This window comes from Contarinia nasturtii, unplaced genomic scaffold, assembly GCF_009176525.2.
Source record: "Contarinia nasturtii isolate CC-2019 unplaced genomic scaffold, AAFC_CNas_1.1 Cnas_scaffold_78, whole genome shotgun sequence".
Classification (NCBI taxonomy): domain Eukaryota; kingdom Metazoa; phylum Arthropoda; class Insecta; order Diptera; family Cecidomyiidae; genus Contarinia; species Contarinia nasturtii.
The window spans coordinates 295,570-319,225 of record NW_022197436.1 but is presented as its reverse complement, the minus strand read 5'-3'; the positions used below and the strand labels follow the sequence as shown (position 1 = coordinate 319,225).

General features: G+C 36.9%; 1 protein-coding gene across 11 annotated transcripts in view; it reads left to right on the top strand.

The window, feature by feature from the left end:
- The window catches only part of LOC116337714 (histone acetyltransferase KAT6A), a 35,427-nt gene extending 16,228 nt beyond the window's left edge, over window positions 1–19,199 (top strand). For 6 of the 11 annotated variants that reach the window (XM_031762542.1, XM_031762514.1, XM_031762562.1 and 3 more), the window contains 15 exons: window positions 3,825–4,174; window positions 4,259–4,399; window positions 4,533–5,125; window positions 5,440–6,837; window positions 8,775–9,051; window positions 9,132–10,057; window positions 10,146–11,574; window positions 11,655–14,526; window positions 14,635–14,757; window positions 14,849–15,029; window positions 15,249–15,916; window positions 15,986–16,160; window positions 16,236–16,655; window positions 16,738–16,871; window positions 16,960–19,199. In XM_031762542.1, the coding sequence (XP_031618402.1) occupies window positions 3,825–4,174; window positions 4,259–4,399; window positions 4,533–5,125; window positions 5,440–6,837; window positions 8,775–9,051; window positions 9,132–10,057; window positions 10,146–11,574; window positions 11,655–14,526; window positions 14,635–14,757; window positions 14,849–15,029; window positions 15,249–15,916; window positions 15,986–16,160; window positions 16,236–16,655; window positions 16,738–16,871; window positions 16,960–17,592 (10,320 nt within the window). In that variant the 3' untranslated portion in view covers window positions 17,593–19,199. The remainder of the gene's footprint in view (window positions 1–3,824; window positions 4,175–4,258; window positions 4,400–4,532; window positions 5,126–5,439; window positions 6,838–8,774; window positions 9,052–9,131; window positions 10,058–10,145; window positions 11,575–11,654; window positions 14,527–14,634; window positions 14,758–14,848; window positions 15,030–15,248; window positions 15,917–15,985; window positions 16,161–16,235; window positions 16,656–16,737; window positions 16,872–16,959) is intronic. The other 5 variants (XM_031762589.1, XM_031762571.1, XM_031762599.1 and 2 more) reach the window with 5 other exon arrangements.
- Window positions 19,200–23,656: the final 4,457 nt, after the last annotated feature.

Genomic DNA, 23,656 nt, shown 5'->3' with positions numbered 1-23,656 from the left:
CTTTTTTGAATGTCAAACAGAGAATGGGTGAGAGCAAGCGAGAGCGAGAGAAAGAGAGAGTACGCGCAGTTGCAATGCACCGGTCATTGTACGATTTAACGGCAACGGCCAGTGCGTTGCATCTTATCAACGGATTGTAATGTAACCGAACTGCAAGAGATAGGTGGAGAGGAATGGCAATAGAGAGAGAGAGAGAGAGAGAGAGAGCACAGTTGCGTTGATTCATTTGATCGTTTGGCTTACTTACGATGCTGTGATGAATGCGGTTGATGTTAATCGCTTAATTTGAATGGAAAACCAAACTTGATTGCTACTTCCTTGTGCCAACACCAACAACAAATCCAAAAACTGAATGACAATGAATTGCAAACGCAACGACAGAGAAGAACACGTTACAATTGAGTAAACGAATGAAGATAAAAAAAAGGTCGGGATACGGTGAACGATGCTGTTGTTGATACGTGAACTAAGTGAATGCATGCATTTCACACAAAGTACGATTCCAATGCTTGGTTTGTCGATTCTCTTTATGCAGACACACATACACACACAAACACCATATCGACTCTATTGACCGACCGAAAAATTCATTTTCTGAAAGGTATTCATTCGGTTGCTGGGATATTTCTATTGTGCAAAGGAAATTGCATTGTTGGTGGGCAACCATTTTATTAGCTAACACATATTCAAACACAGAGTTCGAAATAAATCGCAAACATTGGCTTTTCGTATTCTGCCATTTCTCTCTCTCTCTCTCTTTAAATTCACCATACCATTCGTGCGGCTTTTATACTTCGATCGATATTTGTTGCAGATATTTTTGGAAGTGCATAACATTTTTTAAAGGACAAAAGGTCGTCAGCTGTGCTAAAGAGAAAATGTATTCATTTCTTGTGTATGTGAGTGTGTGTTTGTGCATACATTGACTACAAATAACATTTCTCACCAAATTCTCTTTTTTTCTTGTTCACCTTTTTTGTTGCTCTCATCCACAATTGCATGCGGAATTAATGCATACTATATTTGAAACGTTTCTTTACATTCAATTGAGACGTGTTTTCATCGCCATCGATTGTTGTCGTTCACTTATTTTCATTTAATTTGGAGGGCAAATCAGACTTTTGATCATTTAACCTTTTAATATGCTGACTTTCACTCGGTATTTTGCATGCAGCGTAAAAATATGCATACACTTTACAATAATGGCAACAAATATAAGCAATTTTAACGGAATTCTTGTAATTTCCCTATGCTCACACACATACACACGAAAAACCATTCAAATCGAATGATTGTCATGCATGCTGTTTGATTAAAATCGGATGCGTACGTTTCATAGTTTTTTCTTCTTATTAAAAGAAGAACTTCTCTCCGGTTCAAGAAACTCTTTGATTACACTCTTTGAGACTGATGATTTATTGGCACTTCAGCTGCAATGTGTTTCAAATCAATATAAACTGAGCAAAAAGTGTTTCACACAAGCTCCAACGCTCTTAAGCAATTGTGCAATTTGTCAACACTTGTCGTTTTGTTGGCGTTTTTATTCTTCTATGGATCGTTGATACAGCAGCTGCTCTATTAACAATGTTTTGTCATTGGTTATCATCGTCATGCAAAGCATAATCCAAAAATGACTCAGGAAATTCCACGATTGAAAAGAGTTGCTAATTAAAACATATTTTTTTAAAAGTTTGTTTGTTTGTTGGCATGTCTATACGCGTTTTCATAGCAATTTTTCATTTTGTTTATTCACTGTGCTTAAAGAGGCATGCAAACGACTTTGAGTGATGGTAATAAAACGGATACATATATTTCTTTTCTGCATGTATATGCGTTCCTTTTGTTTGCAGAAACACGCGCTCTCAGTGTAAGTCGTTTCGGCGTTATTTTTTCCTTTCAAATCATTATTTATTCAGATGTTTGTTGAATTTATAAGTGAGCCATTATATGCGCACACACACACTCTGGCCGATATAAAGGAAGTCGAATGCATTACCGTCGACTAGCTCGGCGAGTGAGACCAAAATCAAAATATACAAAACGAAAACCATTCAAAAGTAATGTGCGATTTTAGAAAAGAGAGAAAAAGTTGCGCGCAAAAATTATATTCGCGTAAACAGCACTCGGCAACTAGATGCGTGACTTTTATTGTGTCAAAGTACTTATTTGCTAAATACATTCACTATAAAATGATTCGTCTTTTCGACTCAACTGGTGTGTATGTGTTTTTTTCTTTTTCGATTTCCATTCATCTCTTTCGCTATGACTTTCTGTAAATTGACTCTATTCACATTCGTCATTTATACAAAATGAATCAAATCAGAGCGACGTTGATGATTATTTCGAAGAAAGTGCGAACACAACTGCTCCATGATTTATACATTACCTAGATATTTGTTGACTTAAAATTGCATTCAAACGTCAGATATCGATTGATTGTGGAAAATTTATTTTAACCTGTATACAGAAAACAACATGTGTATGAGTTTTTGGTTGTTTGCTCGACAAATCAATTCAAAATTATGAACCTTATGTCAATTTTAACCGAGCACTTGCTTTTTTTCATCATTTACCTTTCGCCGAGCATTTGTTTTCTTTTTTTCGAGTTGCTTTTTTATCTTGCTTTTACTTTGGGACATTTGTAAATCGTGTTGCGCTCACATATGGTGACTTTGATAATAATACGTTGCCATTTGCACACCATGCATATAATTAAGTGTGTTGTTGCTTGTGAAAACTCTGATTTCATTTATACTTGAATCGAACATCATATGATAGATATGGAGAAAATGGTTGTACAAATCGATTTTGTTCGATTGTTTTGTCGTTGGCGTGTTTTGCAGTAATCTTTGTTAAATCGTTTAGAAAGTTTTTTTTGGTGGCGACGTTTTCCTCTCTCTCTCACTCTCTCTCTCTCTCTCTCTCTCTATCTCTCTCTCTCTCTTGACAGTTTTCCTGATAATTGTGAGCATTATTAATATTTGACTCTCTGCTCTTTTTCTGTCTCACTTGAAAAGAGACTAAAAACCATAACAATTGGACAATTTGGTTTCCCTCCTTCGAATGGCACTTATGACATGATTCAAATATTCCATTGTACATTCGAATTTCGGTTGCTGTTGTTGCCACTGTACCTTTGCACTTTTTAAAGTCTTCAGTGTCCTCTTTATACACCACATGAATTGCAATCGATTGGAATTTTTGCTACCATTTAAAAATATGCACTTCGATCAACGGATTTAATGCATGGCATTTCAAATACAGTATATATAAAATCCAATCGATCTGTAACATATACACCATACACACGAACATAAACGTCAGGAACAAATCGAATGAATTTTTTTTCGCCGCTCGCTCGGTGAAAGAGAATCCAAGAAAACTGGTTTATTTTGCGCGCTCTTTCTTTCTCTGTGTGTGTCTCCCTAATTCCCACTCTCTTCCTCGCACAGTCTTTCTGTCTCTTGAAATGAAAATTGTTTATCGATCACGATTCCAATATGTACACAGCATACACATGCACGTCAGTGCCATGGCAGAGCCGAATTGATCATGAAAGCTAAAATGCAATCGTTCATCGAGAGATGTCTTGATGCAAAAGATATATATTTATTTATTAAGCCTTCATTTATATATTGATTCTCTTAATCGATCGTGCAAATAGCGAAATGATTTGTTTTTGTTGCACTTTTTTAATATTTGTTGTTGTTGTTGTTGTTGTTGTTGTTGTTGTCATCGAATGAATGTTTAGTAGCTATTGTTCATTGAAATAATCACATGATTTATTAATTGTGTTTTTTTTTATATTTTCTCTTTAAAAACAGACAAGCAAAACGAGCGTATGTGTCCAATGCAATGGTACAGCATCAAAAGGTCCAACCGGAACGGCTGAATTGTTAAGTTCGTGTTGTGGTTGTGGTACATCGTTACATTCATCATGCGCAAGTAAATTGGCAAATCTAGCATCAAATATTGTTCCACTATCGATTCTTGTAAAGAAAGGTAGCAAATGGTTTTGCAAACAATGCCAATCGTCATGTAGCGCATGCAAAACGTCCGCCTCAAATAGTAATAGTAAAGGAGTCTGTCTGCTGTCGTGTTGTACTTGTGATAAGAGCTACCATCTATGTTGTTTAGATCCAGTGCCTGTGAAAAAGCCAAAGTGCCCATGGAGGTAAACATTGCAAACAAAAAATAAATAATAATAACACAAATTAAATTTTAAAATTGATTTCCATTCGCTTATTTTTGACAATAGGTGTCGTCATTGCTTAGAACATCATGATAATAATGAAGTGAAAAAATCGTCTAGTCGTAAATCAGCCAATTCACCATTGTGTGCAAGAAAAAAGATGAATAAATTACAACAAAAAAGTGTCGATAAAAAGAAACAGCTGAGGTAAATTATCGATCTGATGGTGGATTCGGTTTGAATGCAAAAAAGCAAAATGAAATGTGACAATAAGAGAAATTCATGTTAAAATCAAACAATCTTTTAATGGTGTGTGTATTTTTTTTCCACATAAAAATAGGCTGGATTCAATGTTACAGGGTGCAACATTTAGAACACCGGAAACGACGTCGTCACGAATATCGGAACGATTGATTTCATCAACGCCACTCAACAGTAGTAGTTCGCATACAAAGAAATCGACAAATGCTCGACGAAGGATTGTACCTGCAACGAATTCAAGTCGATTGTCATCGAGTGACGATGATGATGACGACGACGACGACGACGATGATGATGAAGAGGATGATGAATCTGACGACGATGAAGATGATGAATCGGACGATGAAAGCGAAGAAGAGGAAAATGATGATATTGACATTGATACGAGGCAACGGACAACATGCAACGATGCTGACTTCGATGATTCCCATATAATCGGTAAACAAAACTTTTCCAACAAAATACATTCAGTTGCGTCGCGAAATTCGTCTCAAGTGATTAGTAGTCGAATCGGGGATACACAAGCCACGCATTCGCTACAACCCCATTTAGGAAAGAATGTACGAATGTCAAAAGAAAAGCAGAAATTCTTTCGACATTCGGCATTCAATAGTGAACGAATTCAAAAAACATCACCCACTTCAACCAACTCAGCAACAACAAATCGAGCAGGTAACACTCTCGACCCGAGATCTCTTTATGGTTTTTTGTTATTCATGGAATTTTCTTAAGAATGGGATGGAATATGCGGTGATGTTGTTCGAAAATGTTGCGAAAACGAACAAAATACGCTCGTATTCGTATGATTTTCAACGACATTTTCGCATAAAAATTGCATACACTCACATAAACATACATAAACACAAACATAAACATAAACACAATCAATCACATACATAAACACAAAACATACGTAGCGCAATTCAATCTTAGGCAATTCCATGACTAATGTTACCATAATCCCTATCCTCCCTATTCAAATTTAGCAACAAGTTCAAGCAGCGACGAAGACGATGACGACGAAGACAGTGATAGCTCATCTGAATCGTGCAGCTCAAGCAGTTCCTTTAATTCCGATAGCAGTTCGTCCAACAGTGATTCAGTGTCATCGGATGAAGATTCGGATATGGATGACAATGATGATAATGCAAGTGGTGCTGGTTGTGTTGCTGTGGCTAGTACAACTGTAACTACATCTGGCCGTGATACTGGTGTTGCAACATCGAGTGGTAGTTCAAAAAATACCACCGTCACCAGATCGAAGGATTCAATTGTTGATGCAAGTACATCATGGGGTTTTGCGGCCGAAGCGAAAAAGAATTTCGATATATTTCGTCGTTCAACAAATGCCTTAAGTGAACGTGTTTTTGGTAATTTTGATGGTGTCGATAAAGAGTCACTGGTTAAAACAAGCTCACATCAATCGTCATCCGGCCAAAATGCACGACTATCATCAGCCCAACAGCAGCAACACCAACAAACCAATTCGTCACGACTGTTGATGCCAATGTTTTCGAACAAAGGTGCCGCAACCGATGGCAAATCAGTTGGCCGACGAAAAACCAAATCACAAAGCCACAAAGAGTACAACGAACATCAATTGAAGGATGCGCGCCCTGATAAAAAGACTGAATTTAGTAGCTTTCTTAAATCGAAAAACAATCGAAAATTAAACGCTTTTGCCGTATGCGACAGTGGCGATACGATGGATACGAAAAATTTATTCACACGACCAAAGACGACGACAACGACAACGTCGAATGCGACGACGACGATGGTGACATCGACAACGTGCGCATTGTCATCGTCGTCGTCGTCGTCGCTAAGTTTTGGTAGCAATCGCGGTAGCAATAGCAGTGCCAGCATATCGAAAATTCGCTTAAACAATAACCATAATAGCAAAACAAACAAGCAATCACACTCCAATACTTCGCGTTCGCATTCAAAGCAGGATACGAATCGATGCATTGCATCCAGCGCCTCATTAAATAACAATAGCAATAGCATTCGAAATAATAATACAAGCTCAAATAATGCAAGTAATAATAAAATGGGAGGTACACCGCGACGCGTTGCATTAGTATCGCTACCACTTGATCCAAATAAAATCCGATACGATTCATCGAGCGAAGATGAAATACCCTATTTAAAGACAACACCATCAACATCACATCAATCCGATAAAAAATATTCATTGGATTTTGCCTCGCTAGTTGCAACAGGGATTGATCATACAATCGGCCATCATAAAAGTGACCATCATCACCATAGCCATAGGCACGGTGTACGATCAATCCCTGATCCGTTAGGAATGTCGTCAAATTATCCAATGTTGTCGTCATTGTCACCGCACACGCCACCATACAACAAAAATCAATCAATGGGTAAGAATAATCATATTCACCATAAGCAAACAAAAAAAAACATTTACATATACCGTAAATTCGTTTTAAAAAAAAAACCAAACAAACAAACAAACCAAAAAAACATACTAACTCGAATGCACTCACCGCTCAAGTTAAAGAAGAAGAACGTGTAATGAACCAAATAGAAACCATTTTGCAATTTGCATTTTGACCATTTGTGCGCATTCATTCACACACCGACTTACACAGCCAATTGATAGATTTATATGCTTCAGGCGACGTTGATTGATGCGCTGCATTCGATATGATTTGATTGTTGTGCGTAAGCGAATGAGCAAACGTACGCGCGTCATACATTGATCGTTGCCATTTATGACCGTTTTTTTTCAAGTGACACATCACACTTTGATCAAAATCAACGATCGCTTTGTTTTTTTTATTCTTTCTTTCGAAAAACTTCTTCATCTTTTGTTTGATTTTTGTTTTGTTCGTGAAAAAAAAACTGAGGAAATTTTGCGTAGAACATTCATCTTATCTTGCATTGCTTTCTTTTTGCAACCGGACCACTTGAGACCCAACTTCTCTTTCGAACGGCTAATCTCATGTGCGCCAATTCGGCAACCAAGGACGAACCGCACTCGAATCCGAATAGCGGTGACACCTGGCGAAAGACCAACATTCATATATGTAACATTTTTATTTCACTCTCAATTAGTTTGGCTCCAACAAGATCCCAATTTGACAGACAAACTATTTCAAACTATTGTACTATTCACTTTCAATCTCTGACTCATTTCCGAAAAATATATATCTCAATTTATTGATGCCTTTATTTTTGAAAAACCAAACAATTATTATGCGAATGCGATACTTTTTTTTTCTTCAAAAAAAAAAAACACAGATACACACACCACTATCCTTTTCAAATGAGAATCTTCCTCAATTTTAAATAAATTCGTGTGCAATATCCGTGATTGTGGAAGAAGGGAAGGGTGAAGCGCGACAATATGATTTGCATTGTATTATTTGTTTTGATTTGCGGCGCCGCTATTACATTGCCAAATTGCAACCAAACACTTTTGAATAAATTGAATAAAAAAAAACAAAACAAGAGAACAGAATCGAACGAAATGAAATCACATTGAACAAAAAAAATGTATCGATCATGTGAGAGCTTCAATCAAACTGCCGGGTTCGGTCGAGATCAGCTGTCAATCAAAATATGAGTGAAATGCACAACTGCAAAAGAGAGAAAAAGAGCGAAAGAGAAAAAAATTGAGAGAGAGAGAGAGAGAGCGGCATTTGAATGATGTGCAATTGAAATGAATGCAACGAATGAAAATGTATCCTTTTGCAGTGAGCACAGCAATAGCACCTTCACCTCAATCAGCACTCAAACAGGACTCAAACAAACAAACAAAATTCAAAATAAAAGCAAATTTATATCAAAAAATCAATGAATTCAGTTTGCTGAGATGCATCGGTAAAATTGTATGTGGTCCATGGTTGATCGAGTGCGCGGCAAATTGAGAAATAGCACATCTACACATTTTTGACACACTCGTATCAAAAACACGAGCAGACATATCTGAGACTAAATTCTCAAGTAAATCCAAATCCAAATGACAAATTATAAACAAACAAAAAAAAAACTTCAACTGCCAGTGCGCACACTCACATCAAAAACAAACAAAACCATTTCCAAAATAAAAATGTGCATGATAAATAAAATAATAAAGAATAGAAAAACAATTACACGCGAAATTCAATAGCTTTTTTTCGTTTTATTTTTTTTTCTGTCATATTGTTAACATTTAATTTAATTTTATTTTTTTAAATCAAAATTTACAATCATTTTTATTATGCTTTTTTATGGACGATTATTACTAATTGTGATTTGCTTCGGTTTTTTTTCTCCTCTTTTCGTTTCAATTTGCCGTTTGGATGTTGTATAGAAAAACAACCACTTCCGCCGGGTGTGACACAAAAGGATGCCGATTTGTTTAAGGAGGTGCAAGAGAAAGCGGTTGATACAGTAACGGAAATTATGAACGAAAACGGTGGCCATATAAATTTAGCTGTTGGTCAAGGCACCGGAAATTTAAGCACATGCTTATTATCAACATCATCGCTGGCGATGGCCGCCCAAGCACGTTGTCCGTCTGCCATTGAATTTGGACAATGGCACATTGAAACATGGTATTCAAGCCCATTTCCACAGGAATATGCACGGTAAGTGATGTGAATCGAGTTCGACTTCTTGCCCCACTCAAAACTGAACAAATATTTAACCGTTCACGAATCATTTTCAGGCTACCAAAACTCTTCCTCTGTGAATTCTGTCTGAAGTACAGTAAAAGCAAAGCCGTATTGGATCGTCATCAGGAAAAATGTACATGGCGTCATCCACCCGGAACCGAAATTTATCGTCGCGAAGATATATCGGTGTTCGAAGTTGATGGCAATGTGAATAAATTGTATTGTCAAAATTTGTGCCTGCTCGCAAAGCTGTTTCTCGATCATAAAACATTGTATTATGATGTTGAGCCATTTTTGTTTTATGTTATGACGAAAAATGATCGTAAAGGTTGCCATTTGGTTGGTTATTTTTCAAAAGAAAAACATTGTGCACAAAAGTATAATGTGTCATGTATCATGACAATGCCACAGTATCAGCGTCAAGGTTTTGGACGTTTCCTAATCGATTTTAGTTATTTGCTGAGCCGCGAAGAGGGGCAACCGGGCACGCCCGAGAAACCATTGTCAGATTTGGGACGTGTTTCATATCATGCCTATTGGAAATCAGTCGTACTCGATTATTTGTACAGAAATCGAGGTCAACCAATTGCATTGCAAGCAATCGCAAACGAAACTGGCCTCTATGTACCCGATATTGCGCTCGCATTTCAACTATTGCATTTTGTACGTTGCGTTAAACGTGATGGTGATTTTAAATATCAAATTTTACTATCGATAAATTGGGATAAAGTGAGTGCATATCATGAACGAACATTGAAGCAGAAAAATCGCATTTATATCGATCCAGAATGTTTACGTTGGACACCATTACTAACGCCTGCCTTGCATATGTTGAAGAGCGATTCGGAAGATGAATCTACTATGCAAGTGGATGAAACGAACAAAAGTACCTCACCCGATCTTACTCTAGCCGAAGTGGCTAGAAAGAGAATGCGCGGTTCCAAGAAATCACCCACCAAAACAACACCAAAACCATTGGGTAAGTAATTTTGTTTCTTTTTTTTAAAGTGAAACGAAATTAAAAAAAAACTCTCTAATTTAAACATTTGAATATGTGTTATTAATAGGACGACCACCGAGAAGATCCGAAAATGCGGCCGCTCAAAAAGCGGAAAAAGCACAATTTGAAACACCACCAAATACAGCAGGACATATAGAAATAACGTCGTCCGGTCGACGACGAATACGCCCAATGAAATTTAACGATTTTGCTGATATCAAACCAAAAAGTGCATCAAATGAGAATTTGGTATTGCGTCATACACAAGAGCTTGAAACACCGGTGAAAGAATCACGTCGACGACGCAGTGATCGTGAGATCATTGAGATGGCTTCGCCGGCCAAAGATTTGGGCGAAACGAAACGAACACGATATCACACAAGTGCCACAAAATTGGAAACCGATGATCATCGTACATCGAAGCGAAAGATTTCATTGAACGTCGATGAAATGGAAGCAATGACAACAACACACAAGCGACAAAGAACCATGCGTGATTCAAGCGGCGCTACAACACCGAGCCGACATACGCGTGGACGTTCGATTACATCGGGTGTTAGTGTGAAAGAGGACACAGCCACCATTGAACCCGAAAAAACTCATAGACGACGTCGAACGGCCGGTGTTCAATTGACCGATGAATCAAGTGAACTTGAAGTTCGTATCAAAGAAGAACCACGAACAAGTCAATCGGAAATAACACGGTATGGAAAATTAACAACACCATCGGTCGAAAAGCAATCACATCGTGATAGTCGATTGATTGCACAACCCGTCATTAAATGTGAACAAATTGAAGCACCACGTCGTGGACGCAAACCGAAACAACCGAAACAACAAGTTATTGAATCAGATTCACAGTCAGAATTAACGGATGCCGGACGAAAATTTCCATCGAGCCGATTGCATCGCATGAGCAACCGAAAGGAATCGAATCATCCGATGGTCGAACGACGTTCATCGCGAAATATTAGCGCTCAGGAACAATCAAATTCACCGGTTGCCAGCTCCGAACCATCTGGCGATGAATTCCTTAAATTGAACGACAAACGTAGTGGACGTCGTCATTCAAGACGAAGCCGTGGTCAAAGTATTCAAGATCAAGAGATTATGCAACCGCCAATGGTTGAAAATCAATCGGAAGATGATATCGATAGCGTTTTAGAAGATGAACCGATTAGCGTGCGCAAATCAAAAACAATGCTTGCCGATATATTTACAAAGGCAGCCGGTAAACGTGGCAAACGCAAACGAAGCTCACCGATATTGTCGAGTAAAATGCACGGTCATCGAACATCGGGACGAATTGCAGCTGCGGCTGCAATGGCCAAACGACAACAAAGTCCATCGTCTGAACGTTCGGCTAGCGCATCAACACCGCATCATTCGCACGGTGGAACTAGTAGCGATGATCAACAAATTTCCAATAAGAAACAAATGACATTGCCCGAAATGATGCAAATGCAAAAGGCCAAAAATAGCGCCATCGAGCAAAGGTATATCATTTAAAAATAAATTAATCTTTTCAGAACCGTTTTTTTTATTTAAAACATTTCTTTTTTCCCCCCATTCGCAGACCTATCAAACCGTCATCTTCAGTTGATCTCACAAATGAGTCGACGAGTGAACCGTCTAAAGAGTCGTCTGGAAAATCAGCCCTTACACCCGCGCCTGAATGTGTAACACCGGTCAAAGAGGAGACAAAACCGATTGCAACAACACCAAAATTACGCGGTAAACGAAATATCAATCAAAGCGAATGCGAAAAACCGCATGATGAGTATTCGGCCGAAGCTGACGATGAAATGGAAGAAGAGATCAAATTGTGCAATAAGAAAAAACTAATGGTTGCACTTAAAGACATAAATGCGGATAAAAAACTGGTCGAAGGTTCATCAGTGAAAATGTATTCGCTCGAACAGCGTGACAAACCGATGTCATCCACTTCAACGGCTGCTGCAAATGTTCCAACGCCATCGAAAACCATTGAAAATCTAATGCCTACCATTCAAAATAATCCCGTTGTTGAAAAAGTTCCACCGGCACCGGAACTGAGCGACAAATCAATAAGCGATCGACATTCGGTTGCCGTTGCAAAAAAGACAAAGAAACAAAAAATTATTGAAAATGAAATTGAAAGCGTTGAAATCCCCACAATTGATGAACGAAAACGTGACGAATTCAAGGCCACCAATGAACGATTAGAAGAAGAAACCAAAAGCAAAGACCATTATGAAAATGATCGCAAAGATAAGGAGAGAGAACGAAAGTCAGAAGAGGATGAAAAAGACTTAAACATCAATAAGACAAACGCTTCGGAAGCAAAGGTTGAAATTCCCGTTGCACCGCCGCCACCGTTGCCGCCGACATCAACCGAAAAAGATGACGATGCCGGTAGTGCGAATGAGCTTGGCAGTGACGATATGGAAATATGTGATGATACAACAAACACAACGCCCGTATATGAACCGCCAAAATTCTCATCGCCACCGAAAAACACTTATTCAAAATTAGATCGATTGCATACGGACACTGTGACACCGCCAAAAGAAATCCATTCTGTTGAGCAAAAGAAAGAAGCGTCTCCTGTGAAAGAGAAACAAACAACCGAAGTTGCAATGTGTCAATCGTCAAATTCAAATAGTTCACCAATTAAACCACACGAAAAGTGGTCAAATGAACAATTGCGATCCGAACAATCAACGGTGCATAACGTAAAAAGTGTTGTGGTCAAGACAAATGAAAATGTCGAAGAACGTTCACCAATAAAGAGTGCATCATCCACGACCGTTATCAGTCCGAATAAAAACCATGAAAATGTTGTTAAATCACCAAATATTGAAGTGGGTCGTCCGAATGTAATCGTTGATGCTCAAAGTGAATCTCAAGAAGCATTGAAACAACAAGTGTCGCCCGTAAAAAGTGATCACCAAATGGCAACGACGAAACCAACGACAATAGAAAGTAATGAACATAAAACGAAAACAGAGAAACAAGTTTTGCCTGAAAAGGTATTGTCATCGTCAACCATTGTAAATCCAAAAACTAGTCCAACCGTTCGTCCGTCAAGCGAATCAACAAATGTCACCAGCAAAATTGATGCAACTGAAAAAGAACCCAGTCCAAATAAGCATACTTGCAAAAATTCGGCCAGTGATTTCGAAGCTGTCAGTGGTGAAGCGACTAAGTCAAAAGCAGTACCAGTAAATCGAACCGAGCACATTTCACCGCGTGAAAAATTACCGAATCAACCAAGTACCGGTGTGCAATTGAGTCCAGAGAAATCCCGTGATTCAAAGAATAGTGTTATTAAATCGGTAAACGAACCGATGTCATCATCAAGCGAATGTGTGCCCTTGAGCGGTTCAACGATTGGTGTGTCAAAAAACGATGAAACTAAAACGACAACGCAGGATTTTTGTCAACGCATTGATCCGACCAAAACACCACAGTGTGCTAAATCGGATGGCAAAATTGAAACAAAACATGAACCATTCAAAATGGATCACAGTTCACCGCCAACATTATCGACCTCGTCATCGTCGTCATCGATGATGGAGAAATCACTGCGTTTACCAGATAAACATGATATGAAAACACCACCAAAAAACACAATCATTCAACCAAAAGAAGAACCAAATCGAATGGACACAGCAACGCTCAGCATGCATTCGTCGAACGGCAATCAACAATCAACCGGCACCGAATCAACAAAAAGTCGTTACAAACAACAACAATCGCACGCCACCTCAAAACAAAGTCATTCGTCCGGTAAAAGTCAAAGTGGTGAACACAAAAAGAGTACATCGAGCAGTTGCAGTCAAACATCGCACTATGACATAAAACGTGAATCGAAAACGGAAATTAAACCAAATTCCGGATACATAAATGAAAGCACAATGCGACGTGAATCACCAACCAAACGGGATTCGTCTGGCAAACAAACGACCGGTTACAATTCATCGTCCACGTCGTCGTCAAAAAACTTTTCAAATGAATTGATGTCAAGCAGTTCGGGCACATTATTATCCAGTGGCGAAAAACGGCATGGCAACGCCGAAAAGAAATCGACATCAAGCGATAAGAAATCAAATAGCGCGGAAAAGAAACAATCGGAAATGCGCGGTAACATTGACACTGATCTCAATAAGATGCGACCACAATTTGCAATGAATCAATTACCTAACTATCATACGGCACATCAGTATTATAATTTATCACCCTGGGATGCATACAATTATCATTCGGGTTATAATATACCACATTTGGATCCATCGGCCACACAAAAATCACCAACAAAATTTCATAAGGATTTGGCCAATTCGATGTACGGTGGCATGACCAGCAATTATCTGGCCGCCAATTCACTAGCTGCACAACAATCACAACAACAACAACAGAACACGCAACAAATCCAATCGAATTTACAGTACCAACATCAACAACAGGTAAGAACCAAATCAAAATCGTCTAATAATCTTCAATGTTTTGAAGATTTCTTTTTTTTTTATATGAAAAAAATAAAGATCGAAGATAATGGTAAAAATTAAATTTAGTTTGCATTTGATTTTCAGCTTCAACAATCTAGCGGCAATCAAAATATTCAGCATCAGCTGCAACATCAGCAAAATCAACAGCAACTTCAATCGAATTTACAATTGCAACATCATCAACAACAGGTAAAGAATTTCAGTTCATTTACGGTCTAGACAATTTTAAAGCAGAGGATTTGTGTTCAATTTTTAATTGAATTGTCTCTTATTTATATAGCAGCAACAGTCGGTACCGCCACCGCAACACAATAACCAAATGCACAACCGTGATAAATCATCTTCGCAAGCGCGAAAAAGTTCGAACCATGATCAAAAGCATTCCAACAAAAGTATTAAAGAAGAGCATATGAACAAAACTAAAGAATCTTCGTCAATGTATGCGAATCAGATAAATAAAGGTAATTACATTTTTCATGTACTGAATTTTTGGCTTTTTGGATCAAATTTAATTGTGTGATGGGCATTGGAGATGACCCACCTAACTCTAAAAAAACTATAGAACGGAAGAAGAAGAAGAAGAAGAAGAATACTTTTTCCAAATTTCTTGGCGTCAACGCCTATGCTGCTGAAAGTAACCAAAAGCATAACCACATTGTCTTTTCTTTATTTATATCCAGCCAAAAATCACCATCAAAAGAGTCACAATGAAAAAGGTCATGGTAATTTGCAAAATAATTTGAGTCCATCGGGACATATGGTTCAAAATCAAAATGCAATGAATGCCATATCGGCCCAATCCAATAATTTGATGAATACAAATAATGCACTCAATCCAAATATGATGCAATCAACGAAAGCAGCCGCATTGGCCGTTGAACAAAATCAACATCACATTCAAAATGCGCATCATCAACAAGATTTGACGGGTAATACAACGCCGAACAGTAATACAACCGAATTGAAACAGCACACATCACCAACGGCTGACATTCCATCAATGGGCGTTTATACACCAGACTCAACGACCAATTCCGTTCACAGTTTGCATCATTATGGTCAATGCGATTTGGATGTTGCACATTTGGGTCTTGAATCACCGGCCAGTATTGCGAGCGATATCGCATCGCAAAATTCGGTTGAAAATGTACGACCACCGAGCGTTGTGTCACATTCACAAATGAATCAATTCTCCGATTGTTCGATTCAGCAACAGCAAGCGAACCAAGCACATCTTCACATGGCCATTCAACATCATCAACAACAGCAACAGCAATCGAATTCGGGCCGTGGCTATCAACTTGGTCCAAATGATATGGTTGCCATCAATAATCATCAACAGAAACAGGTAATTTTCCATTTAAATAACATCTTCATTTGACCATTTAATAAAACAAAAACGCCTCGCAATTTTTAGCAACAACAACACATGGTTGCACAACAAGTTCGTGCCACAAATAATCGATCGACAACGCCAAAAGCGAGAAACACATCAACACCAGGTTTACAACAGCAACATTCATCACAACGTGCTCAACGAACCGCCACACCAAATCATACGGTTCAACAGCAAATGGTCAGCCCGGGTGCAGGTAAAATACAGACCATTTTTACCAATTAAAATCAGAAACATAATGCATAACATTCATTTGACTTATGTATTCTAGGTCAACAAATTCAACAAATGTCAATGCAACAACAAGTGCATTTGCAACATCAACAAGCACAAAACCAACATCAAGCTCAACAAGTGCATCAGCAACAAGGCATTGATGTACAGCAAATCGATCAATACAATAATCATTTGTCCGGCGCACCGGTCCATGGTCATCACCAAGTGATGCATCAACAGCATGACTATTTGGGCGTTCCACAAATGGGTTCGGCACAAAATTATGCGGCACAATCACCAAATTCGTACGGTACATTGCCAATGACATCGGTCATTCAACATCGTGTGTCCGGTAATCATTCCAATTTAACAACACACAATCCATTGCCAAGTCCACATCAACGATTGGGACCATCACCATCATCCTGTTCGGTTGGTTCAAACTTTTATGGACAAAGTCCAAACGTTCCGCCAGGTAAGCATTGTTGATTTGATAGCTCGTTTTGATTTCGAAACTTTTGAATTGAAATTAATCAAACCAATATTATGTCATTTAGTTTCCCATACGCCAGTTCCGACCCCAACCCCAACACCGTCCGTTACACCAACATTACAACAAATGCATGCTTCAGTTGGTGCAAATAATGCTGGTGCAGCTGGCAACAATGCCAACTTGGCCAATCCATGTGTTGTAAGTATTTTCTCCACTGAATTCATTATGAAATCATCAAATACTGATGAAAGTATTAACAATTCTTGAATGTTCGCATACAAAATAGGATTCACGAGCTGGTAATGTATCAAGCTTATCAAAATTGCAGCAATTAACAAATGGTTTGGATATTGTGCAACCGTGCAATACACCGCCGGCGGCTTCATTAAATTTAACACCATCGCCAAATCATCATCCACATAATACGATGACACCACCGCCACCTACATCTCATTTGGTCAATCAAAATCGTAATTTACCAACGCCACCAAGTGCTGCTCAAATTCCATCGATTCCATATCACAAATACCATTATTCGAGTAATATTTCGCACATTCAAAATGCAAGCCCGAATCTACCGCCGAATTTGTCGCCAAATTTAACACCAAACATTGCATCAACACAACGTTCACGAACCACACGAAATGCACCACCGTCGGCAAATCTCATTTCACCATATGGTTCGGCGCTGAATGGTTATCGAATGACCACACAACAACCGAGTAGCTATATTGCCAATTCGGCGGCACAATTTATGAATAACCCGAGCCAATTGCAAATCACAAATATGGCCAATGTCATGAACATGCAATCACAGTATCAAGATCCAGCCGCACTACAACGTGCTGCGGCCGTTCAACAAAATCCCATGTACTCAGGATATCCATATATGTTGAATGCGAATCCAATGCGTAGATGAGGTTTGCGTGAAGGTCAGGTTTGCGTTAAGATCGAAGATACCTGCGACGATGATTTCTAGCTATCACTCAACGAACATGATTTGACAAACTTCAGCCAGTAACAAATGAAGGCATGTTTATAAACATGAAAATTAGAAGAAAAAAAATCAACCCACACAAGAAAAAAACGAAAAAAAGAGATAAATAAATAAAAGGCAATTTGTTTCAGGCGTGCGTCTTTGGAAAAAGTACGAAATGGAACACCTTTTGATAAATCAAATGCACCAACACGCACGCACAGTGAAACAAACAACAGATCAAGTAAAAGACCCATTTTTAAGAAAACAAGTTCAATGATGAACCACATTTCAATCAAATTATGTATTTAATGAGAAACTGTAAATAAAAATACAATGTAATTAAGCGAAGCGAAAACACACATACGTGAAAAAATGAACACAGAAAAAGTCGGGAGGATAATGAAAATGAAATTTAAGCGAAGATAGTTTGATACATGTATTTCAATCATTTTTTTTATATTCCTAAAGGAACGTTGTATTCTTTAACAATTTTTTTTCGATTTATTTAGTTATTTCACTGGATATAGCCACAGCAATCCAGATCATTTACGTTTATTTTTAATATCTTATGCTATTATTTATTTTATAAATTATGTAAGTGCTACAATATTTAACATATGCTCCACTGGAAAAAAAAGTCTAACCGAAACCATAACGGTCGGTATTTAAAAGTCGAAATGTCGATCAAGAAAACGAATTGAATTTACTGAAGAAGCAAACACAAAATAAATAAGAATGTTACCGTGTTAACAAAATAATGAACAATTCCCATAATTTGGCACATTTGCCACATCCGGTGTCGATGATAAAGATACAATTAATCAAATCTAAAAGCAATAACTGAATTATCTCCTCCTGGAAAAGGCGTGGCAATTTTTTTAAATTCTGAATTCCGATAAATACATTTCAACATGTAAATTATGTGTGCGATAGGATAGCTTATTCCAGATACCTTTTCCAATCAGCAACACCTCTTCCCAATTTTCAATCAGATTTTAACGTCGTTTTTCTTTTAATTTAAATTGAAAACGTTTCCGTTGTAGTTTCAATCAAAGCAAAGAATCAATGCCCAATACAGAGATGGGTTGATAAAAATAAACGGAACAGAAGAAAACCAATTAAAAAAAATCATACAACAACAACAAAAAATAACAATGAAGAGAATACAAATCTAACACGTTATTTAATTATATCATAGAAATTTAACTTAATGAGTCTATTTAATAGAAATACAACACAGCGAACATGAATAAATGAAATAAAAACAATCTTTAACCTGCGACATATAAATTGCGAGACAAATTGAAGAATATTTGTGTAAAATGAATTTAAAAAAAGAAGAAAATACAAATTTCATGGACTCTGTCTTTCACACGGAAGTGAGTGAGAGGGAGGATGATGAAATGAAAGAAAAACACGCCTATACAAATCTAAACGTTTAGAACAAACAAGTCGATGTAAGTCTTAAACACAAATTATATTTGACAAATAAATTATAAACCACAAACAAAGATGAATATAAAGAAATGAGTTGAATATAGAAAATAACAAACAGCGTTTTATTTCCGTTTTTTTTAGTTTAAAACTGTACTTTGTGTTATGATGTTTTATTTAAAAGGTTACATTTGAAAACGTAGTTTTTTATCGAGCAACAACAGCGGAAGGTGAAATAAATCAAAAATGGACATAATGCACATCACATTAGAAGATTTTTTTTTCGTTTGATAATCTTTTTTCACATGGGTAACAGAAATATTTTGCTATAATTTGAAGTTTTTCTTAAATGTCCTTATTTGTCCCAACGGTTTGACATTTGGATCATTTTCTTTTCATTTTCCTATTATTCGTTAGTTTTTTTTAACTATCATTGAAACGATGTAAGTTTTTTGAATTTTTTAATAGTAAATTTATTAAATATATAAAATAATGATCACGTTTCAAGTCAAATTGTAATAATCAATGTCTAACCATATGGTCATCTATAAAGACAATACATAAATTGGGCATCACTTTGATCGTCATGCAATTCACGTCTTGGATTTTTCTGCCAAATGTGTTAAATATTTACCACAACTTTCGAACATATACGTAGGTTGCTGCATAGTTATTGAGAATTGGCAACACTGACGTTGCTAGATGCAAACCATTGTCATATTCGTAAAGTTTGACATTTTTTAGCCTAAACATCCTCAGAACGTTCTGTCATACGATCGTCATTTGTATTGTTTACAGTAACATCTAAATTGCGTCTCAGAGAAAAAATGAAATTAACTCGTGAAAATTTTTGTATGATTATTTATTACAACTTTCGACGTGGATTATCTCAACAACAGTGCGTCGATGAAATCCATTCGACCTTTGGCGATGAAGCACCATCCCAGGCCACTGTATATCGCTGGTTTATAGAATTCAATCATGATCGGCGTTCGCTCAAAGACGAGCCCCATGAAGGTCGTCCAAAATGTGCTGTTGTGCCAGAAAACATCGATGCTCTCAGAAAAATGATAATGGAAGATCGTCATATGACATACCGTGAGATTGAGGCATCATTGGGCATTACTATGAAAAGCATACACAAGACTTTGCATGAACATTTGGCCGTGAAAAAAGTTTGCTCTCGTTGGATCCCACATAAATTGACCGATGAGCAAAAAACAGCTCGAGTGAATTGGTGTAAAAAAATGCTCAAGAAATTCAATCGAGGTGCATCAAAGTTGTTCGAGCAAGAAGCACTTCGAAGCAAATGGTCGCCTGTTTTTTCGGGAGAAATGGTCATGTGGCAACAGTTCCACTAGAGGATCGTAGAACAGTCAATTCTGATTGGTATACCACCATTTGTTTGTCCGAAGTTTTTGGTGAAATAAGATAAAACAACCGCCGTCGCAAAATAATTCTTCATCACGATAATGCAAGCTCTCACACATCTCATCAAACAACTGAATATTTGACCACTCAAAACATCGAATTGATGGGTCATCCACCGTACAGTCCTGATTTGGCACCCAACGATTTCTTTTTGAAAAAAAAGAATGTTAATTAATATCTGCTATAAACAAACTTCACGCACTGTGGATATTAATCGGTCGGAGTAATCGGGCCCATGAATCGTGCGTTGAAGTTGTCGGATGTGAACCCGTGCGTAACACTACAGATTTACATTTTACAGTAACACATTACAATTGTAACGAAGCATTACAGTAACGTCATTACAATTGTAACGTTAGATTCTAGCATTACCAGTAATAGCTATTGCTATTCTTATAACATTACTGACAATGCTTCGTTACAATAATAATGTGTTACTCAACGCTGCCGCTAATGTCAAAAATCTAACATTAATAAAAAGACTTTTCAATACAACTTTAAGTTTTAAATATATTATATAAGCTCATCATTGAAATTGCTCATCAACCCAATCAATTTCAACGCTGAGCTTAGAGCAGACACAAACTCCATCTATTGTAAATATATTTTCAACTTAAAGTTGTGTTGAAAAGTCTCAATATTAATGTTAGATTTTTAACAATACGGGTAACACATTGTTATTGTAAAAAGACATTACCGGTATTAGCTATTGATATTGTAATGTTAGATTTTAGCATTACATTAATAGCTATTATAATTTTATTAACTATTACAAGCATTTATGTTAATATAATGGTTAGTAACATTACAATTTCAATGCTGGTAAATCTGTACGTAACACGATGGAATTCCAAATTTACTCTATTTGCACTATTTATCGTCCTATCAGAGGGAATCGTTCGTTTTAGCTTTTCGACAGATACCAAAATCATACGATGCTTTGACCAAAATACTTATAAACGCCTTTAAAAAATATGATCTGGCAGAGCACAAAATAACACATATTGTTACGGATGGGGGAAGCACCTTTTTCAAAGCGTTTCGTGTTTATGCCATTTATGCAATACGAAGGTGAATTTCTCGAAATTTCTTGAATGCAATCAACTTGATTTCAATGGACGTGCAATGGAATTTGATAACGAAGAATTCTTATATTTGACCAATCGGGTCATGAAATTGATCATTTTCGCTTCAATGAACAAATTAATCATACCGACAATTGATGAATTTTACTTTTCCGCACACCCACTGTGTGCAGTAAAGTATTGCGATCACCTCAACATTTTGAAATCGCTAAAAATCGTTTTTCTATGCGTTTTGGGTACAGAAAATCACAGGGTGATTGGGGGTTGCGAGGAATAGGCTGGTATTGTTTTTCAGCGATATTCGTGCATCGGTGTATCCATGGTGACACCATGATGGAGTACCCATAAGGGGTATGGTATGCAAAAATTTGTTAACTTGATAAATCTTTCCCCAGAGACGTAAATTCAAGTTTGAAATGTGTATTGGGGTGTTTTTTGGCACGAGAAATCTGAATCCGACGTTATTTTGAGATAAAATCAAGTTTTAACAGAGTTTCTTTGAAAAAAAATCGCGAAAAATTGAATTTTTGTATGGGAGCCATGCTTTTATGCAGCCTTAATGACGTGAAACTTTGCACAGGCTATTTTTTATACAAAAAAATGACATTCTGAAAGTTTGAAGAAATTTCAATCAAATCGTTTTTGAGAAAATTTTGTATGGGGAGTACCCCTACTTTTAATTGAAAAGTTAATAAGAGTGTTTTGTTGACTCGAATTTGATCGAATTTCTTTCCAAAATTTATGCTTGCAGTAACTTAATCACAATTAAAACTTGTGGATCTTATTTCTCATCAAAATACATAATTTCACCAAATTGGAAGAAATTTCAATCAAAAAACCCCCCATACAAAATTTTCTTTAGGAGGGAGGTATCTTCAATTTGTATTAAAATTGCCTCAAAAAAATCACACTTTTTGTGATTTTTTCTTTCCGTACAATAAACACGCTACAAATTTTGAAATATTTATACTTTATTAATTGGCCAAAATACTAGACTGCTCTTAGACAATATAATTCGGTAGTTATTGAATTAGTACTGCACTACCAGTTCGGTAAAGGAAGAAATTCGGAAACAGTGCAGAAAAGTTAGACTTACGGATGTAAGTTCCTTTTTATTTTTTAAATAAATGACCAAAATATCTTATTATTTATCTTAAAAAATAAAGATAAGATACCAAAAAAAGCCAAAAATAAGATAAAGATAAGATGATTTTTTCAGTTTCTAAAATCATCTAGATAAGATAAAAGATAGTATCTATCTTATATTATCTTACTATCTCAAACGAGATAAGATATCTTAACCAAACACTGGATATAATGAATAAAAAACTGTCCCCAAAAACATTTTTTGTCAAGATTTGATTCTTTTATAACAGCTACAGTACGCAATTGAATATGAGCACTATATTGAAAAGGTACTGATGATGCACCAGCATTTATCACTGTTACTGTATTATCATCGGGGTCTCGTTTCTTTTGATTCATATGTTTCACTCATTTTGTTCTTCATCTCCTTCATATATGCGATGGTTTTATTTTCATTTGTCGTTTTCAGTTTTTGTGGAAGGCTGCATACGGTTTTCGGTAAACAACGTAAAACAAATTAGTCTGAATATAAAACATTTTAATATAATTTTGAATATTTAATAATTAGAACACTCACTCATATGCAAACTTCAAAATTTTATCCACCAAATCTTTCTTGAAATTTTGTCTGGTGTACTTTGAATGGATTTGTGAAGTAAGTGAAAGTGATCTTTCAGTGCAAGTTTTCGGGTTCCTGGCTTTGATTTATCAGACCAGATGAAATCAGCCAAAAAACGACGATCGATTATTAAACATAATACAGTTCTTACGATTTGTAGGCACGGCAGATTGTGATGAATTTCTTGATGTAGTTGCAATTTCCAAGCTTTTGATTCATATATAATAACAGAGTTTCATTCAGCGCTGCTCTGACTATTTGCTTGCGCTTGAAAGTTACAGCAAACTTAACACTGAACTGTACTGTTAGAAAATAAAGATAAAGAGAAAATGAAAAACACTTGTGTTCG